Below are 22104 nucleotides of genomic sequence, written 5' to 3' on the forward strand. Positions count from 1 at the left end.
TATAAACACCTTTATGCAAATAAACTAGAAAATCTAGAAGAAATGGATAAATTCCTGGACACATACACCCTCCTAAGGCTAAACCAGGAAGAAGTCGAATCCCTGAATAGACCAATAACAAGTTCTGAAATTAAGGCAGTAATTAATAGCCTACCAACTAAAAAAGTCCAGGACCAGACGAGTTCACAGCCAAATTCTACCAGAAGTACAAAGAGGAGCTGGTACCATTCCTTCTGAAACTATTCCAATCAATAGAAAAAGAGGGACTCCTCCCTAACTCATTTTATGAGGCCAGCATCATCCTGATACCAAAACCTGGCAGAGACACAACAGAAAAAGAAAATTTCAGGCCAATATCCCTGATGAACATCAACGTGAAAATCCTCAATAAAATACTGGCAAACCGAAACCAGCAGCACATCAAAAACTTATTGACCACAATCAAGTCGGCTTCAACCCTGGGATGCAAAGCTGGTTCAACATACACAAATCGATAAACGGAATCCATCACATAAACAGAACCAATGACAAAAACCACATGATTATCTCAATAGATGCAGAAAAGGCCTTTGATAAAATTCAACATCCATTCATGCTAAAAACTCTCAATAAACTAAGTATTGATGGGATGTATCTCAAAATAATAAGAGCTATTTATGACAAACCCATGGTAAAAACTGAAAGCATTCCCTTTGAAAACTGGCACAAGACAAGAATGCCCTCTCTCACCACTCCTGTTCAACATAGTATTGGAAGTTCTGGCCAGGGCAATCAGGCAAGAGAAAGAAATAAAGGGTATTTAAATAGAAGAGAGGAAGTCAAATTGTGTTTGTTTGCAGATGACATGACTGTATATTTAGAAAATCCCATCGTCTCAGCCCAAAATCTCCTTAAGCTTATAAGCAACTTCAGGAAAGTCTCAGGTTACAAAATCAATGTGCAAAAATCACAAGCATTCCTATACAGCAGTAATAGACAAACAGAGAGCCAAATCATGAGTGAACTCCCATTCACAATTGCTACAAAAAGAATAAAATACCTAGGAATATAACTTACAAGCAATGTGAAGGACCTCTTCAAGGAGAACTACAAACCACTGCTCAAGGAAATAAGAGAGGACACATTCCATAGAATGGAAAAACATTCTATGCTCATGGATAGGAAGTCTCAATATTGTGAAAATGGCCATACTGCCCAAAGTAATTTATAGATTCAATGCTGTCCCCATCAAGCTACCATTGACTTTCTTCACAGAATTAGAGAAAACTACTTTAAATTTCACATGGAACCAAAAAAGAGCTTGTACAGCCAAGGGAATCCTAAGCAAGAAGAACAAAGATGGAGGCATCATGCTACCTGTCTTTAAACTATACTACAAGGCAATAGTAACCAAAACAGCATGGTACTGGTACCAAAACAGATATATACACCAGTGGAACAGAACAGAGGCATCAAAAATAACACCATACATCTACAACCATCTGATCTTTGACAAGCCTGACAAAAACAAGCAATGGGGAAAGGATTCCGTATTTAATAAATGATGTTGTGAAAACTGGCTAGCCATATTCAGAAAACTGAAACTGGATCCCTTCCTTACACCTTATACAAAAATTAACTCAAGATGGATTAAAGACTTAAACAAAAGACCTAAAACCATAAAAACCCTAGAAGAAAACCTAGGCAATACCATTCAGGACATAGATATGGGCAAAGACCTCATAACTAAAACAGCAAAAGCAACGGCAACAAAAGTCAAAATTGACAAAAGGGATCTAATTAAACTAAAGAGCTTCTGCACAGAAAAAAAAAAAAAGCTATCATCAGAGTGAACAGGCAACCTACAGAATGGGAGAAAATTTTTGCAATCTATCCATCTGACAAAGGGCTAATATCCAAAATCTACAAGGAACTTAAACAAATTTACAAGAAAAACAAACAACCCCATTGAAAAGTGAGCAAAGGATATGAACAGATACTTCTCAAAAGAAGACATTTATGTGGTCAACAAACATATGAAAAAATGCTCATCATCACTGGTCATTAGAGTAATGCAAATCAAACCCACAATGAGATGCCATCTCATGCCAGTTAGAATGGTGATTATTAAAAAGTCAGGAAACAGCAGATGTTGGAGAGGATGTGGAGAAATAGGAACGCTTTTTACAGTGTTGATGGGAGTGTAAATTAGTTCAATCATTGTGGAAGACAGTGTGGTGATTTCTCAAGGATCTATAACCAGAAATACCATTTGACCCAGCAATCCCATTACTGGATGTAGACCCAAAGGATTATAAATCATTCTACTATGAAGACACATGCACACATATGTTTATCAAGGCACTATTCACAACAGCAAAGACTTGGAACCAACCCAAATGCCCATCAATGATAAACTGGATAAAGACAATGTGGCACATATACATCATGGAATACTATGCAGCCATAAAAAAGGATGAGTTCATGTCCTTTGCAGGGACATGGATGAAGTTGGAAACCGTCATTCTCAGCAAACTAACACTGGAACAGAAAACCAAACATGGCCCGTTCTCACTCATAAGTGGGAGTTGAACAATGAGAACACATAGACACAGGGAGGGGAACATCACACACTGGGGCATGTCAGGGGATGGGGGGCAAGGCTAGGAACAGCAGTAGGAGAGATACCTAATGTAGATGACAGGTTGATGAGTGCAGCAAACCACTGTGGCACATGCATACCTATGTAACAAACCTGCACGTTCTGCACATGTATCCCAGAAGTTAAAGTATAATAATAATTAAAAAAAAGAATAAAAAGAAAGTTGCCTTAGTCACATAACTAGTAAGAGACACGGTTGGGAATTTGAACAGAGGCCAGTCAGTTCCAAATCCCCTGCTCTTGATCATTAAGCTGAACTTATGGCAGGAACTTGGAAGACATGGTAAAATGGGGACAAATGTGGAGCCAGGGAGACTTGTGAAAGTGCCAAACGCTCCTACTATACCCTGAAAGAAATATCTAGATTTGCTTTTTTCTAAGTCCTCTCCTCTAATTCTCTCAATCTCTCTATCTCTTTCTCTAAGAGATGGGAATGCTGCTTTGTCACTCAGACTAGAGTGCAGTGGTAGGATCATAGCTCATTGCACTCAAGTAATTCTGGGGTCTAGTGCCTCTTCTCCCTCAGCCTTCCATGTAGCTAGGACTACATGCCCCAACCCTCGGCTAATTTTTTTATTTTTATTTTTTGTAGAGACAGGATCTCACTATGTTGCTCAGGCTGTAATTCTCTCTTGAAGCTTGTCTAATCAGGCTTTCAGCCACACCAATTCCCTGAGACTGCTCTCACCAAGGTCTACACTTCACTAACACCAACAGTCTATTCTCCATCCTCATCTTACTTCACCAGGGAGCCCCTGGTTTTTCTTCTACTTCACTGGCTATTTCTTCTGTATCATGTTGATTCTCCCTCATCTCCCCAACCTCCAAACCCTTGGAGTACTCCAGAGATCACCGCTTTGCTCTTCTGTGTCTAACCTCACTAACTTGGTAATCCAATTCACTCCCTTGACTTTGAATACCAGTTAAATGCTAATGATTTCTAAATTCTGTACAGCCAGAACCATTCTCCTGCAGCCAAATGCCTACTCAACATCTCCATCCCCAAATTTAATTGTTCAATAAGCCTCTTATATTTTACATCTCCCAAACTGAACTTCTGAATTTTTCCTCCAATCTGTAGGGCTCTTTCCACAGCCTTTCCATCTCAGTAGATTATAACTCCATCCTTCCAGTTACTCAGACCAAAACTTTTGGAGTTAACTGAGACACCTCTCTTTTTTTCAAAACTCATATCCAATGTGTCAACAAATTTTGCTAGTGGAAATATTGTGGGATTTTTTAAGGAATCAGAGAGACAAATGGGGTTCAGGAGGATATTTATTTTTTAGGTGCACTGGCCAAGTCAGATTAACATCCAAAGGACTGAGCCCTGAACAAAGAGTTAAGTTACCTTTTTAGCATTTTGTGGGGTGGGGGAGAGGGGGATCTGTGCAGGAGAAAGCATACTACAGAAGTGAGAAACAAAGACAGTTATTCAATTAATTGAGACATGCATTACATCATTTCTTACTTTTCAAGGAGAAACATGTTTTGTGACTTGAGTTTATCTGTCTAGTGACCTTGCAGCTGCACAGCTAGGGAATCAGTGTCTTCATAATGCCTGGGAAACGAGGAGAGATAAGGCTCACAAGCCCCAGAAAAACAGGCAGTTTATTTTTAAAGGACTCCAGCTCTTTCTCTTTCTCACGGGGAATTGGTTTTTTTACATACAACTGAGTTTCTGCTTACACATTATTTAATTTCTTTTAATTCCTGTTCCAAAAGAAGCCAGATACAAAAGGTTACATGTTGTCTGATTCCATTTATATGAAATATATAGAAGAGGTAAATCCATGGAGACAGAAAGTAGATTAGAGGTTCCCAGGGGGTGAGGAAGAAATGGGGACTAACTGCTTATAGGGTACAGAGTTTTCTTCTGATAAAAATATTTTGGAACTAGATAGAGATTTTGTTAGGCCATTCTTGCGTTGTTATAAAGAATTACCTGAGACTTGGTAATTTATAAAGAAAAGATGTTTAATTGGCTTACACTTCTGCAAGCTTTACAGGAAGCATGGTGCCGATGAGGTGAGGCCTCAGGAAACTACAATCACGGCAGAAAGTGAAAGGGGAGCAGGCATATTACACGGCAAAAGCAGGAGCAAGAGAGGGATGTGGGGAGGTGACAGTCACTTTTAAACAGTCAGATCTCGTGAGAACTCATTCACTATCATGAGGACAGTACTAAGAGGATGGTACTACTAAATCATTCATGAGAAACCCCACCCTCATGATCCAATCACCTCCTACTAGGCCCCACCTCCAACATTGGGGATTACAATTTGACATGAGATTTGAGTGAGAACATGGATCCAAACCATATCAGAGATGGTTATACAATGTGATAAATGTCACTGGATTGTACACTTTAAGATGGCTGTTTTATGTTATGTGAACTTCACCTCAATAAAAAAAAAAAATTTAATGTACATTCAGCCAAAAGAAGATTTGGAATAGGAAAGGTCATGGAGATATATTAACAGCCATTTGATGGGTGGTAACGAAGAGTGGTTATTAGACTGTTTTGTGGCCCTCAAAACGTAGAACTAGATTGAGTTGGTGAGCATTGTAAAACCATCACAAAACCCTGGAGAGAGGACCCAATGCTGAAGAACCACTTGCCTGTCAAGAGACATGAGGGAAGTACCAGTGAATGCTATTGAAAGCAGCATCACTGGGTTCAAGGGATGGTTAAAGGACAACTACCCAACCGTTCGCTAGCCTACACCTCCGTTACAGATGACCGCAAGGTTTATTTGCTCTTTGCTGCCAACCAAGGCTGCACTCACTGCAGTTGCTATCAGTTTATTATGGGTAGAAGGAGTGTGCAGTAGAGAATTAACTAACTGCCCACCTACCTCCAAAACACCACTGCTCACGTTTTCTTTTTTTTTTTTTTTTTTTTTTTTTTTTTTGAGACGGAGTCTCGCTCTGCCGCCCAGGCTGGAGTGCAGTGGCCGGATCTCAGCTCACTGCAAGCTCCGCCTCCCGGGTTCACGCCATTCTCCTGCCTCAGCCTCCCCAGTAGCTGGGACTATAGGCGCCCGCCACCGCGCCTGGCTAGTTTTTTGTATTTTTTAGTAGAGACGGGGTTTCACCATGTTAGCCAGGATGGTCTCGATCTCCTGACCTTGTGATCCGCCCGTCTCGGCCTCCCAAAGTGCTGGGATTACAGGCTTGAGCCACCGCGCCCGGCACACGTTTTCTTACATTTGGCATGTAAGCCACTCTTATTGTCTGTCATCTATCTCCTAGACTGTTCACCTAAACTGCTCTCTCCTGACCCCACCTTGATTTTCATCCCAAATGCTTCCTAGCCATCCCTGGGATTCCTGTCTTCACCATCACTAAACTCCCCTCAATCTTCCAGTTTCCTTTTCAAACTTTTCTCCTACCTTGTTGCTTTGTCATCAGCCCGACTGCCTCCCAAGGACATCACTTCCCCTGCAGATCTCTCAAGATGACAATATTTATTCTTCACACAGTGAACACTTCAGGGTTGGAAGGCAGGGGCAATCTTCTCCTTTATAATGAGGGCCTCCTGTATATCTTTGTTCATCTGCCCTCTTGTAAAAAAAAAAAAATACAAAGAAGAAATAAAATAACTCTGCTTCTTTGAAGCTTGTGACACTGAGATAAACCATCTCACTGTCCTCATTGTAGTGACCTCCCAACTCCCAACTGCTCATGCAAGGATGGCTTTGGCACCTGGCTCCTGATCTTCCTTCCCCTGTAAGCACTTCTCATAGTCTTATGGGACTTCACCATCCATGGCACAATCCATACCACAGCCCACATCCTCAGCTCTCCAGTGACATTTTCCTCCACTAGACTTGAGCTACCTCCTTCTCTAGGCACAGCCTCAAACTCAACATCACCTAAGACTGTACCATCTCTAAAGTCACACAATCAAACATTTCACTCTTTTTTTTTTTTGAGATGGAGTTTCGCTCTGTTTGCCCAGGCTGGAGTGCAATGGCGCAATCTCGGCTCACTGCAACCTCTGCCTCCTGGGTTCAAGCGATTCTCCTGCCTCAGCCTCTCGAGTAGTTGGGATTACAGGCATGCGCCACCATGCCTGGCTAATTTTGTATTTTTTTCAGTAGAGACAGGGTTTCTCCATGTTGGTCAGGCTGATCTTGAACTCCCGACCTCAGGTGATCCACCCGCCTCGGCCTCCCAAAGTGCTGGGGTTACAGGCGTGAGCCATCGCGCCTGGCCCAACACTTCACTCTTTAACTACTGTCTCCTATTCTCCCAGGTGTATTGCTCAAGTATCTCATTGCAATGCTTTTTACTCCTACCTCATTGAACCTCCGGGCCATTAAACATTTCCTTATTTCTAACCATCAGGTTTCTCCTTATTTGTTGTTGCTGTTTTTGTTTTTGTTTTTGTTTTTTTGTTTGTTTGTTTTTAGACAGGGTCTCATTCTGTTGCCCAGGCTGGAGTGCAGTGGCGTGATCTTGGCTCACTGCAGCCTCCGTCTCCCTGGTTCAAGTGATTCTCGTGCCTCAGCCTCCCAAGCAGCTGGGACTACAGGCATGTGCCACCATACCCGGCTACGTTTTTTGTATTTTTAGTAGAGATGGGGTTTTGCCATGTTGGCCAGGCTGGTCTCAAACTCCCAACCTCAGGTGATTCACCTGCCTCGACCTCCCAAAGTGCTGGGATTACAGGCGTGAGCCCCCACTCCCCTTCTGGTTTCTCCTCATTTGTTTCAAGTCTATGCTGCACTATTGAAACTGCCTTCACAAAAATTATAATAGTGAAAAAATTATGACAGTGAAAGACATCTGATATAACCAACCCCCATCTTGCCCGTAGCTTCCAGACTGCCCTTAATAATTCCCGGGCTTGGGCCAAGCTATCTTTGGCAGAAATTTAGTTTATAGTTTAAATGATAATAGCCCTTCTCCAAAACTAAACTGCCTTTGTAAAGCTAATAAAAGACCACCAATGAAAGGTTAGGAGGATGAGAGGAGCCTGAATTCTGCTAAGGTGTAGAGGTAAACAATTACCAACTGTTATTCCAGGGGTCACAAGATTCACAACATCCCCAGTTACTCCTGCAGATAACAGCACTATCATAGAACCTGATTGGGCTTTTGAGATGTCTTTTCAGATTCTTACATTTCAACTGGTGACTCTACCTGGACCCACCAACAAGTCCTGTGGCTCCACCCAGAAACAGACTTAGCAGGCACAAGGACCATTTTCCACACCACTATGATTGCATAGCACCCATTCCTCTGCCTGCCAAACTATCCTTGAAAAATCCTAGCCTTAGAATTTTGGGAGAGGCTGATTTCAGTAATAACAAAATCCTGGTCTCCCATTTGGCCGGGTCTGCATGAATTAAATTTTTTCTCTATTGCAATTCCCATCTTGATAAATCAGCTTTATCTGGGCAGCAAACAAAATGAACCCATTGGACAGTTACACTGCTGGCAGATATATCTTGCTTCCAAAATTGGATGTTTGTTAAACAAATTTACTCTATTTTCTTGATATTTACAACTGTGAATGTTGTGTCTGAATTCTCTTGATTTCTTGTTGAAAAGAACTACATTGCTACAGCCAGTACATACAGATAGATAACTAATTACTCAACACAGAGGGGGATGTGATCATCACTGCAATGTGCAAGTGAATGTTACCCATTGTCCACTTTTCCCAAACTACATAGTGTTATATGGTATATGACCCAATCAGTAGAGGCAAAGCTCCAGAAATACCGCATAGACATCAGGCACTCATTAAACTAATCAACCTATAGTCCTTTGTCAGTAATTTCCAAACCTGGTTGTGCATCCAAATCACTTGGTAACATTAAAAAAACAAAAAAACATACACACATTTGCTTCCAATCCTACTGAATCAGAATATTTTGGGTTCGCTCAGGAACAGATTCAGAAGTTTTTCAGGGTCCAAGGTTTATATAATTTGAGGTCTCTCTTTGAGAAAAGGAATGTAAAAGCGTCTTGCTTTTATAGATTTTACAAAGATGTATTACCACGTAAACACATTCTTAGGACCCAAGCCCTTATAATTTAAAGGTTCATCTAAATAATGGACCCTGAAGCTTAATTTTCATTATCTTCAGGGTAAATTACCTGTGGGTTAGGATTCAGGAATATATCTCTGTGTGTATGTGTGCACACATGAGCATGTAAGCTTTTGTGGCTTTTTTTTTTTTTTTTTTTTCTGAGACACAGTCTCACTCTGTCTCCAGGCTGGAGTGCAGTGGCCTGATCTCTGCTCACTGCAAACTCCGCCTCCCGGGCTCAAGCCATTCTCCTGCCTCAGCCTCCTGAGTAGCTGGGACTACAGGCACGCGCCACTATGCCCAGCTAATTTTTGTATTTTTAGTAGAGATGGGGTTTCGCCATGTTGGCCAGGATGGTCTTGGTCTCCTGACCCTGTGATCCACCCACTTCTGCATCCCAAAGTGCTGGGATTACAGGTGAGAGTCACTATGCCCGGCGCTTGTGTGGATGTTTTAGGTGAGTGGATACAAAACTAGATGTTTCCCTTCTGTAGCATCTGTACTGTTTACTCTATGTACCTCAATATTTTTTCTTTTAGTATCTTTCCTTTTTCTCTCTTATTACTTCCTCTTGTGCTATTTTTCCACCTCCTTTTTAAAAAAAAATTTTTCCCTCTTATTTCTATTGATCTTTAGTCCTCACAATGATTCCTACAAGCCCCATTTCTGTATATGGGGATTGAAATAATTGCTGGACATTTGAGAGATAGAGATATTAAATTGCAAACTGGCAGTAGGGGGGGGCAGTTGATACACAACTGGGTTTTAAACTGTAGCCCTCTGAGACCACTCATTCCATTTGTGAAAAGTGATTCTACTTCTTATTATGAGGCGAAATATGCATTCATTCACCCATGCATTGATTTATTCATTCTATAAATATTTGTTGGATGTCCACTCTGCACCAGGAATGTGCTAGGCTCTGAGAATACAGCAATGAACAAGGTAATTTTTCTCTACCCCTGAGGAACTTAGAATTTAGTGGGGAAGACAGATATTAAACAAACAATTATGCAAGTAATAATGTATAGTTATTTATTACAGTTAAAGGAAGGAAGAGAAATATGGGTTACGAGGGCATTAAAGAGGAGACCTAGTCTAAGTAGCCAATTCTCATGAAGGGACATGTGTTAGTTGGAGTTCTCCAGAGAAATAGAACCAATAGGGTGTGTGTGTGTGTGTGTGTGTGTGTGTGTGTGTGTGTGTGTGTGTGTGTTGGGGTGTGGGGGTGTGGTATTTTTTTATAGAAATTGTCTCACACAATTATGGAAGCTGAGAAGTCCCTTGGCCTGCTGTCTACAAGCTGAGAACCAGGAAAGCCAGTGGAATACGTCAAAGTCCAAAGGCCCTAGAACCAAGAGTACCAGTGTTGGAGGGCAGGAGAAGATGGGTGTCCCAGCTTAGAAAGGGAGTGAATTCACTCTGTTTGTTCTACACAGGCCCTCAGTGGGTTGGATCATGACCACCCACATTGGTGAAGGCAATCCTCTTAGTCTACCAATTAAATACTAATCTCTTCAGAAATACTCTCACAGACACACTGAGAAATAATGCTTTATCAGGGTGATAGAAATCTTCTGGAGTTAAACAATGGTGATAGCTGTACAATCACATACATTTTTAAAGGGTGGATTTTATGGAATGTGAGTCTTATCTAAATAAAATTTTTAAGAAAGAGCCTTAACACAGAGATAAACATAAGCATGTTTATTGTCAACCTTTATAGTGTCATGTCAAATAGGTCTGACATAAGCTTAAATAAATATATACTTTAAAAATTATAAAATATTTTAAGTTATAATTTAAAATTCTCAATAAAACTCAAACACAAACCACATTGGTATTTCACACAGCTAATTTCTAATGGAGTTTACATAAATATTTACAACACTTAAACAATTTCAAAGAAAATAACAATTTATTCCATGCATAGCCTGATCACAGTAGTTGTTCTCGCTTATTTCCCAGAGTTTTTCTGCCCCTTTAAAAGAACCTCTGCTGTTCTGATCCTTATCACATCTCTGTTTTGACTGTTGGCTTTGTCATTGCCAGTGTTCAGCCAGAACTTCTCTGAAACTTTTTTTTTCAACACATGCTAAGCTAATGGAAGTGTAGGAGAGTTTTGATTCTCACACTCCGCAAGGCTAGAGCAGCTTTGGCAATTACTGACTGAGAATTTCTCATTGCCAGTAATCAACTGAAAACTGGAGATTCCTTTGGAATTGTTAAATCTGCTTATAAATAAACATAAATGCTTGCTCACACAGGCATTCCTCTCTTCCAGAGCACCCTAACATACAGAAGAAAACAAATAGAGACTAACTATTAGACATCTTCATTCATTAAAAATCTACCAGATGACTCTTTTACATGGTGAGTTTCTATCGTGAATTTAAAATTGTCCATAATGTACAAGAATTATGTTTACATATCACATCTGACAAACATCTTTGTAGGAATGCAAAGCACATCCATCTTTCTGCATTCTTTTCCAACAAAGACATTCATAAAATTATACCTTCGTGTGTTTGCACTTATGCTTTTATTAGTTCCAAACATTTGGCCTCGTGGAAGTTTTTCATCATGGAAATCCCTTATTTCTGAAAAAATACCTGACAATATACAAACCTTCCATTCAGTTTTTACTCTCCAATTCTACCATGTTTTCAAAAAACAACTGTAGTAAAAACATTCAGAACTTTATTCTGGTTAACATCATGCCTTGCTAGGGGACAATAGTTTCCCTTTTTGAAATAAATTTATAACAAATGTAACATAATTTATTAATAAACAACGAGGGGGTAATCTAGGATAAGTAACTTTTACCAGATCATAGTTTACAACATTTACAAGTTTTTTAAGTCCCTACAACACTTGTATTGAATGAAGAATTATGGAAGATTATAATATATTCAATGCAAGTAAAAAGATCACAATCTTTAAGAACTCTTTAAGAAACACTGAATCCCATAGGGATGAAAGTGATTAAACTGTACATAGCAACCCTCACACAGAGTCTTCAGTAGGATTTGCACTGTTAACAACCCTCCATGCATTTGCCTGTGGGCATTCAACATCTGTTATTTTTTTAAGTTATAATATTTTAAGCCATTTTTTCCTCTAAACTCTTGATAATTATTATTCATTCTTGTGACAGCAACTGTGTAATCAGCTGTCGAAACACTGTGAAGGGCAAAAGAAAGAAAGCCACAAAACATTGTGTTTCTGTGCCAAGATTTTATAGCGAGCAAGGGAGAGTTAGAAAAGGAATTCTGAGATTTCAGAGTCTTGGTCTCTTCACCTTTTCTTGGAAGAAAATATCCTTTCCCTTCATTAGCCAACACTCTCTTAATCCTGAGAATAGGAAAGAGAACACTGAGTCTTTTCAGTTGAAGGCTGACCTTGCCCGCTGGACTTTGATCTGTTGAAGTGGTGGTGGGTGTTGCGGTTTCAGCCATAAAGACATCTGGCATAGTAGGCAAGAAGGGCCAGAGACCCGAGGAGAGTTATCTGTCTCTGTTAACTTCAATGTATCCCTCTAGTTCCCCAGACGCACCTGTGTTTCTGCAAATATAAACATGCAGGTCATCAGAACGCTTAATATTCTGCATACTGATCATGACAACAAAATGTGCCTTCTAACACAGACTACTGTATACACTCTCACTAGGATAGACCATGTAGGAACATGGAATTCTATTCAGTTAGGACAGTGATGATGGATACATATTATACATCTGTCAAAACCTACAGAATATACAACATAGAGTGAATTCTACTGTAGCCTGTGGACATTAATGAATAATAATGTATCAATGTTGGCCTATCCAGTTGTAACACTAATATAAGATGTTAATAACAGGCGTAATTGGAGGGGTGGTGAGGAGATATGTTGGAACTCTTTGTGTTTTCTGCTCAATTTTTCTGTAAACTTAAAACCGCACACACACAAAAAAGTTATTTTAATTTTTTAAAAAGTATTCAGAGGGACTTGACCCTTCCAAATTCTCTCAAAGCAGGTCAGAGTAGTTAAGAACACAAATTTTAGAACCAGACTGCCTGAGTTTGGATCCTGGCTACAGCACTTACTAGCTTTGAGATTTCAGGCAATTTACTTAACTTCTCTCTGTCATATTTTCTTCATCTGTGTGATAAGAAATATAGCAACAGGCCAGTCCCGGTGGCTCACGCCTATAATCCCAGCACTTTGGGAGGCCAAGGCAGGTGGACCAGGAGTTCAAGACCAGCCTGGCCAACATGATGAAACCCCGTCTCTACTAAAACTACAAAAATTATCTGGGTGTGGTGGCAGGCACCTGTAATCCCAGCTACTCGGGAGGTTGAGACAGGAGAATCGCTTGAACCCAGGAGGCGGAGGTTGCAGTGAGCCAAGATCATGCAACTGCACTCCAGTCTGGGCAACAGAATGAGACTCCATCTCAAAATTTTAAAAAAAAAAAAAAGGAAAAAGAAAAGATAAGAAATATAGGAACAGCCCATATCTCAGAGTTCCTAGCTTAGAAAAGTTCCTAGAATATAGTAAGTGCGATGTAAGGGTCAGCTATCTTCATTACTATTACCTATCATAAATGAAATTACACAATAAAGCTAGATCTCAGTTTCTTTCCTCTCCTTCTATAAAAAAATGAAACAACTTTCCAGAACAATACCCAGGTGATGATTTCTCCCCTGCTCCCTCCCTAAGATATTGGCAAGTTTGGAGGGTTCAAAGAGAAACAGAGCACGTAGAGAAGATACCTCTCTCATAACCATTTGTGAGTTACAAGTCTTACCTGATTCTTTTGAACTTAAAGGATGTAAGAAGGCTTTTGGTAGCTTCCATCTGATTCAAGACTTTGGCAGCTGCTGTGGAATACATGAGAACACTAGGTAAAGCACTGTCTTCCAACATGAAGAGAGAAAAATGTGTGGAATGTTCAATGGCATGCTTTGTATAAGAATGCAACTTACCTGGCAGGAACAAATTTCTTTGCTGCAAAAGAAAAGACAAACAACCATTAATTCAGACTAAATGACTTTTAAGGATATATTAAATCCAGATACAATGTGACTTAATTCATCAAGGGTTGCAAACTCGATGCTTCAGGGCCTCTGTAATAATCAGAGCACAAGCATGGCTCGGTGGCATCTAGGGTAAAATGCAAAGTGCACAGCCATCCAAAGGGCATAGCAGCTTCCTAATGCCAGCAAATAGCTACGGGGTCATCTTGCCTGATTCAGCTCCCAATTTTTCATGAGAAGTCCAAAGTCTGAATTTAAACGTGAGATTTCCTTTTTGTAAATATCAGAACTTAACTCAAAAATGTTTTAAGTACTCTTAAACATGTAAGCCAAACAAACCATGAGTGTAGTCAGATGTGCTTGCATATTCTTTATGAGATACTCCCAAATTTAAGCCTGCACTCCAAATAAATCTCCTTAGGAAGAATTTTATCCATTTTCCTGACAGTGCTCATCATGGCAGTCTCATTGCACAATTGCTGGAGGCATCGTATAATTCAGCATGAGTAGCATCCCCTGGAGTTGTACAATATTAGGCACAACTAACATTTTTATTTCCTAAAACTCTTCCCACACTGAGTTGTACTACTAACTCTTTTCTTACGACTTCTGCTTAATTATACTGCATTTATTAGTGTTTATCCAGATTCTAATTATTGTTTAAATTAGTAAGCAAGACCATGACTTATCAATGAGAAAGAAATGTATTTTCAAACACATTTTTGAAGAACATTCATAAACTTCCTCACCTTTCCGAAAGCATTTCCGAAGCCAGAGGAGAAATGGAGCTAATGTCAGGAGGGAGAGTCCAGCAGCAGAAAGTCCAGCTACCAAGGGAGTGTTGGACTCAGTGGGAGCTAAGGAAACAAGAGAGGAAGAAATGTCATGAGGAGGAACTGACATTAAAGTCTCTCTGTTCTGTCCCGTTGGCCTTTTTTCTGTACATTCATTACTAGGAGCAGAAGAACTATCTAGTTTAATACAAGAAGCAGAGATGTGGCATTAAAGGCCTTTGAGATCTGCTCCAAGCCACCTTTGAAGCTATTTCTACCATTGGCAGGCAGAACTCTAACTTGCCAAGCTCACCACAATACCACACCACACCTTGGTTAGTAAACACTGCACTTGCTTGCTCTCTTGCTCTCACTCCCTCTTATTTTCCATTTCCCCCTTTCTCCTCTCCTCTCTCTGTCTCCTTTCTCCAGTTGTCGGAATTCTACCTATTTCATCAACATGCAACTTCTGTTTTTTCTCTATCCCCATACAACTTAATATTCACAACTTGTCAACCTGGGCGACCTTTCTGGTTTGGATATAATGGATAGTTGATTACTGTAACAAGATAGCTCCCCCTTTTTCTCTTTAATCCCCAGACAACCACCATCAATCAGTGCATCACCTTCACAGGTAGGCAGCATCCCAGACCAGTGTCCTGTGGCACCACATGTCATTGCTGCAGAGCCATTGAGCCTCCATCCTTCAGGACATGCAAAGTTGCACACAGTGCCAAACACGGGCTCCCCACTGCAGCTCATGTTGATCTTTTCCAGAACTGCTAGGCTTGAACATTTCACCACTGCAAATATTAGGTACACAGGTAGAGTTTCAGAAAAATCTACTGGAAAATTTCTAAAACTTGCTTAAAAGTCAAAAATAAATGTAACGTATAAGCACTACTTAGTTTTCAGCGTTTAGGAAATTAGGATCAAACCCCCTTGGGGCAATCCAGGTTCAGAAACTTAGGAAGTATTTGACCTGTACCCTAAAAAAGTCTGCACTCAATTCTACCTTGGCAGGAAGGAACCTCTTCTGTCCATCGTCCCTGAGATGTGCACTCAAGTTGAGTTGATCCGTGTAATTCAAATCCTTCCTCACAGCTGAAGGCACAAGAGGACTTGTAGGTGAATTCTCCAATAGGAGAATGAGCACACCTCACCAAGCCCCTCTGGGGCTGGTGGACAGCATCACATCTCACAGCTGGAACACATGAGAGAGCACTTCAGAAATTTGTTTGCATCTCCAGCAATACATTTCCCAAGGTAACCAAGTTCCTAAGCTCTTGAATAGTTTTTTATCTTAAAATAAAATAAAAACAAAGACTATACCTTCACATGTGGGCTTCTCATTGTCCCACTCCCCTGTGGGGCCACATTGGAGCCTTTTGGATCCCTTCAACACAAATCCCTGCTCACAGGAAAACTCACAGCTGGACCCATTACGGAAACTGCCAGAAGCGCTAGGAAGACAATTCATGTAGCCGCGCTCGGGGTTGGACAAGGCTGTGCACTGGAAAGCTGAGACATCAAAATGATGGTCAGAAAATATTGCAGTGGAACTAGAGAGTACTTGGCATTTGTTGAGTGCACCCAGTTCATTCAAGCAACACTTGGAGAACTGAAGATTCTTTATAATTCCCTGGACAAGTGGGAAGATGGCTGTTTTCTTTGAATTTCAGCCCCCTCACTGATCATGGCACTAATTAAAAGACTAATTAACCAGAACATTAGTTCCTGAGCACTGTTCTTCTAACATACAAAATAAATTATGGTCAAGGCAAAGATTTCACACAGTCCGAGGACAACATATGGGTCGTGGATGTTTATAGTTGGTGCCAAAAAGGAAGAGAAGAAAGCACCCCTATAAAATTTGTCTGTTTTGCAGTTTGGTTTTTGTGTTATAATGTTTTGCTACTGGAAATCATTCTGTGCTGGCTTTGGCTAGGAGAAGGCCAGTGCCTGATAGTAAAAACTGCTCGTTTTCAATATCCTTGCTCTCACTTAAAAGTGAATTAAAGTTTACTGCTTATATATGTATCAATACTATCTCTGTAGCTGACCCTATACTTGAAACAGTCTCCTCACTGCTAATTATGAGCCATTTCAGAAGACAGATGTGATGAGAGTTTTATATTCAAATCATGTTCTCATTATTCCGCTTTCTGAATTTTCTAATAAGATTCCTTTAGATTAAGAATTCTGTCTATTCCATGCTAATGTCTATAAAGTTATATTAGCACATCACGGTAAAAATAAGCCAGCAAAAGGTTCATTCTTAACACATATGATCCTTTCCCTGGCCAAACATTAGTTCTTTTAAATGAATCTCAAAGATATGAGTGTTGCTCATCAAATCTGATTTCTACAGTTAAAGTGGGTATTGGTTTTTTTTTCACTGTCCAAGTTTGAAGATGGTTGTTCTTTAAGAAAGTATAAATCAAAGGATCTTAAGCTTACCTTCGCAAACTGGGACTTGCTGTGTCCACTGCCCTTGAGTGGTGCATTCAACCTGGGCTGCTCCCTGCAACATGAAGCCTTCTTCACAGGTGAAGTTGCAGGATGATTTGAAGGTGAACTCTCCAGCAGGGGAATGGCTGCACCTCACAGAGCCATTCTGAGGCTGGCGGATGGCCCTGCATGTCACGGCTGTAACAAATATACCCATTGATATTAGCAGGGCCTAGAATTAGCTTGCCCATTTCCAGTATGGGTTTAGGAAAAGAATGTTAACAGTAAGTCTCCATGTGGAGCAACTCTACCTTTACACGTTGGCTTCTCATTGTCCCAATTCCCAGATGAGGTACACTGAAGGCTCTGGGCTCCCATTAGTTCAAATCCTTCTTCACAGTCAAATGTACAGGTTGTGTTCCATGGGAAACTTCCAGGGTTTTGGAAACATTCCACAAACCCATTGGCTGGATTTGTCACAGCATCACACTCAACCACTGGGGATTTGAAAGAGCACCATGAATTTTACAGAAGAGTGATCTTTTCACTTCCTATTGAGCTGGGTGCATAACAGAGTGAGGAAGCTGCCTTCAAAGGGTAGATCCCAAAGTCCTGTAGATCCCAAAGTCCTATGTCAATTCTTAGGGACATGCACAGCCAGAATAAAAGCTTTTATTCTTTTTCATGGATATTCTGTCTTGCCTGATTTTCACTTTGCCTATGCTGAGTGGTCTCTAATCTATGTTATCATTTACGTGAGGTAAAAAATTTTTTTTAAAAAGATTCCAGATTAGGAGTTATGACCAGTACTGACATACATAGGCTCTTCATTTATTTTAGCCCATCAGAACATGAAGAACTGTTTTTTGTTTTTTTGTTTTTTTGTTTCTTTTGGCCTCTGGTTCAGAAAGATAAAATTAAGAAAGAAAAAGAGATACTAAGACTGCTTGACTATCATGGTCTTAAGTTAGTCCCATGGCATGGAAAAGTTAAACAGGGAAAGAAGATGAGAAAGCCACTGAGATTTCTAGAGCTTTACTGTTTTGTGATCTCCCTTACAAATCACCAGAGCCTCAGAAATACCCATTTCAAGCAGAGAATAAAAAAACCTCTTTCAACCCAGGCAGGTACTGGGTTGGCAATATACATTGGCTGAGAGAACAAGTTGTATTAAAAACAAAAACGAAAAAAAACTTTCCCTGAAGTTTTGAAAATGTTGTAAGTTGGATTAAAAAACAGAAGCAATGAGGGATGAGTTAGAGAATGTTCTGTGCATTCTGAGAGGGATTTACCCTTGCAGGCTGGAATAGGAGCACTCCATTCTCCAGAGGACATACACTGCGTGGTCTCCACGCTGCTTGGCAGGTAGCCCCTATCACAGCTGACAGAGCAGGAAGAACTGTAGCTGAAGTTTCCCAGTGGGTGACTGCAAACTAGGCTTCCATGCTCAGGGGATTCCAGGGCTGTACAGTTCACAACTGAAAAAGAAACCCAAATCAGTTCTGCTCATCTCTCACCTTTAACAGAGAAGAACACTGGAAACACTGGAAAAAAACTACAGTTTTTTTTGTTGTTTTTTTTTTTTTAGTTTAAAAATTTATAACATTTCTAATGGAATATGTAAAATTGACTGTAATTGTACCCCTTTTCTTTTATTCAAGAAAACATTGATCTATAACAACAACAACAAAAAAGCAGTGACGACCACCATAAAGAAGAAATATTGAGTGATATGGGGAGAGTAGTGTAACTGTGTTTACCTCAGAACTGTTCAAATTATATGAACAAACACGCAAACTTACAACAAATTTCTTGTTACTTTTCTCACAACTACTAAAAATACTACGATAAGCTTCCACCCGGGGTGAGAACCATCCACAAAGCTATATTTCAAATTTAAGTACTAGAATACATCACAAATTTTAAAACTCCAATGCTGCACTGTCTAATGTAGTAGCAACCATCTATGTGTGGCTACTCAAATTTAAACTTGAATTCGTTGAAATCAAATGATATTTAAAATTCAGTTCCTCAGTGTCACCAGCCACATTTCAAGTACTTAATAACCACATGTGGCTCGTAGCTACACACTGGACAGCACAGCTATGGAACATTTCCATGATCACAAAAAGCTCTACTGCACAACGCCGTGCTAAGGAATTTTGGAGAGAAGCTAATCTAACTCTCTTAATTTACAAATTTAGGAACTGAGACCTCATTTCATTCAATCGACTTGCTCCATGCTACACAGCTAGTCATTACAGAGCCAGAGCATGAACCAAGATACCCTGGACTCTGTAACTCACTCATTTCTACTGCAACGTCTTGTTACCACCTAGATGATGTGAGCACCTGTTCCTTGCGGGGACACAGAACTACAGTTTATTGAATGTATCCTGTGAGCCAGGCACTATGTAACCATGAGCCTATAAAGTTCACATTATTATCCTCATTTTACAATGAGAAAACTGTGACCTAGAGATTTAAACTATCTTGTCAAGGTTCCATAATAAACAACTGGTGAATCTAGGACTCAAACCCAGAAGGGTCTGACTTCATAGTCTCAACTCACGATCACCATATGACACCATCTGCACCAGGGAAGGGAAGGCATGCAGACCTGACTCTAATGCCAGCTAGGACATCAGATCGTGCTACCATCTCAAGTGAAGAAAGAGGTGAGAACCAGACTTACTTTGCTCACACTCGAGTCCACTGAAGCCAGGGTCACACTTGCAAGTGTAATTATTGATGGTCTCTACACATTCACCGTGGCCACTGCAGGATGTATTGGTACAGGCAGCTGCAGAAAACACAAAGCATGATGAGGAGGACTATTGCTGTGCTTATACTGATTGCCTTTGATTTTAGAATCAACAGTGTGCAACGGAGATATCAGCAGTGCTACAGAGTGCCATAGACTTTAACTGAAGTGTTTTACGAAGTTCCAAATCTGAGCTTCAGGCCCACCTATCTTAAACCTTGATGCTAATGTATAGCTGTGGCTGGCACCTACCATAGAAAAGTTACTTCTTCACAAACTCTGGAGACAGTTCCCCTACCACAATAAACAAGCAATTAAAATATGTATTGTGTGTGTGCAATGTAAAGAACTACATATTTGCCTACAGTATTTAGATACATTTTATATATACACACACACATATGTGTATGTGTATATATATGTGTGTGTATATACATACATACATACATATATACACATACCCACATTTTCTTGCCCACATTCACACAAAACAGCAAAAGAGAGAAACTTTAGCAGTTAAACAGAATCTTTTAGAACATAAAATGACCACAATAGAGAGCAATTTTTGCATGCCGTAAATTTGCCAGGATGCCCACACACTGAAACTACCGCCCACTGCAGCCGCTAACTCCCTACCTGTGTAGCACAGGGCAAGCTTCTTCTTGCTGCACCGCTCGTCATTCCACATGCCCACATCTTTGTCTCTCTTGATGTAGATCTCCACGCAGTCCTCATCTTTTTGCCTATTGTTGGGTTCACCTGGAGCCCAGTTCTTGGCTTCTTCCGTCAGAGGTTTCTGGGTTCCTACCCAGACCCACACATTGTTGACTTTTCTGATTCCAATCCAGTAATAACTTGGTGAATAGCTCAATATGGAGTTTAGGTACTCAATCTCTTCTTTGTTTTGAATTGCAACCAGATGCGTGTACCTTTGCTGGCAATAAGCACTGGCCTCATCATAAGTCATAGCTTCTGTGGAGGTGTTGTAAGACCAGGCTCCACTCTCTTTAATGAGAAGCACTAGTGGGAGAAAAAGAAAAGACATGGTAGAGTTTGGTGCTGTTGTGGTTTAACTCTGATAACTGTGCTTTTTATTGTCTTATTTTTGGCAATGTTTGTGACATGGCCCAGACTTTTCTCATCTTTTCAAAAGTAAAAGGTATGTATGAAGAAACAGTGACTTATCGTTTATCTCTTTTGTGACTGGCCACCCACGAGGTGCTTTACCCGCACTCACTCACAACATTATAGTAAACCCATTTTGTAGTAGAATAATAATCAGAATAACTAAGCTTTATTGAGCACTTAGTAGGCACCAAGTAGCACTGTATGAGGTACTTTCCATGAACCATGCTATTGAATCCTCACAACGCATCTGGGAAATAGGTCATTTATGATCCACACTTTACACTTAAGGAAAGGGAGACACTAAGAGGTAAAGTAAATGGCCCAAAACCTGGGGAAGAACACATTGCAGGTAGAGGTCAAGGATGCTGCCAGATACCCTGCACAGGACGGCCCCAGACAAGCAAGGATATTTCAGTCTGAAACATCTATAGTGCGAGAATGAGAAATCCTGGTCTAATGACACTGACTTACCCAAAGTGAGAGCCGAGAGAAACTGTGAAGCAATCATGACTTCAAGAGTTCTTTTCACCCAAAGGTTTAGGCTTGAAATACTTTACTGGGGAGATAAAACACAAAATGAATTAGAGAAGGAAATCCTGAGTAGCCAGTTACATTATTCTACCATGATGTTTAAGGCAGCATCCTAAGATTTTGGGTAAAGGATTCTAGTGCCATAATCTTTATTTCAGAGTTTAATCAAATAAATAAACAAATTTTAAGATTTTCATCATTTAGGTCAAAGAGAAAAGACAGGTTTTAGCTACAATTCAATAAGAGCTTGTACAGATGTGGTTTTTACTAGAAGGCTTTTTGCATATCTGTGTTTCATGGCCCAAGGCTGCCCTTATAAAGCGTTCTGCACTTACTCTTTTGGGAAGCAGTTGTTCAAACTCAGGATCTCTCAGATGGGTATCACTGCTGCCTCTGTCTCAGGTCAGTATAGTAGTTTTGATTTGAAGTCAGCCAAGAACAGCTGAACACTACTGCGGCTGAGGCCCTTTTATAGGAGGGATTGCTTCCTGTGAATAATAGGAGGATATTGTCCACATCCAGTAAAGAGGAAATCCCCAATGGCATCCAAAAAGTTTCCCGGGAATATCCACGATGCTTAAAATTACAATGATGTCAGAAACTCTGTCTCTTGAAGCTACTTCATCTTTGTCCATGCCTTTATATTATATATGCAATTTTATTAGTATGACACAAATGCATGATTTTTAATTCTGATAACGTAAAGTCTATGTCTTTAAAAAGTTGTAAAACTTTGCGTGTTAGTAG

At 40.2% G+C, this 22104-nt stretch overlaps 1 protein-coding gene across 1 annotated transcript; it reads right to left on the reverse strand.

The window, feature by feature from the left end:
* Positions 1 to 10380: 10380 nt before the first annotated feature.
* LOC105493033 (selectin E) lies at positions 10381 to 21833 on the reverse strand. Its single transcript, XM_011760465.3, has 14 exons — positions 21693 to 21833; positions 21298 to 21382; positions 20335 to 20718; positions 19630 to 19737; positions 18227 to 18412; positions 17246 to 17431; positions 16944 to 17132; positions 15816 to 16004; positions 15499 to 15687; positions 15110 to 15286; positions 14460 to 14567; positions 13660 to 13681; positions 13482 to 13554; positions 10381 to 12252 (listed from the first exon to the last, which is right to left on the reverse strand). The coding sequence occupies exons 2-13, from the start codon at positions 21332 to 21334 to the stop codon at positions 13497 to 13499; spliced, it is 1833 nt and encodes a 610-aa protein (XP_011758767.2). The 5' UTR covers positions 21335 to 21382; positions 21693 to 21833; the 3' UTR covers positions 10381 to 12252; positions 13482 to 13496.
* Between the last annotated feature and the right edge of the window lie 271 nt (positions 21834 to 22104).

The sequence above is a fragment of the Macaca nemestrina genome, chromosome 1 (genome assembly GCF_043159975.1).
Source record: "Macaca nemestrina isolate mMacNem1 chromosome 1, mMacNem.hap1, whole genome shotgun sequence".
NCBI classification, from domain to species: domain Eukaryota; kingdom Metazoa; phylum Chordata; class Mammalia; order Primates; family Cercopithecidae; genus Macaca; species Macaca nemestrina.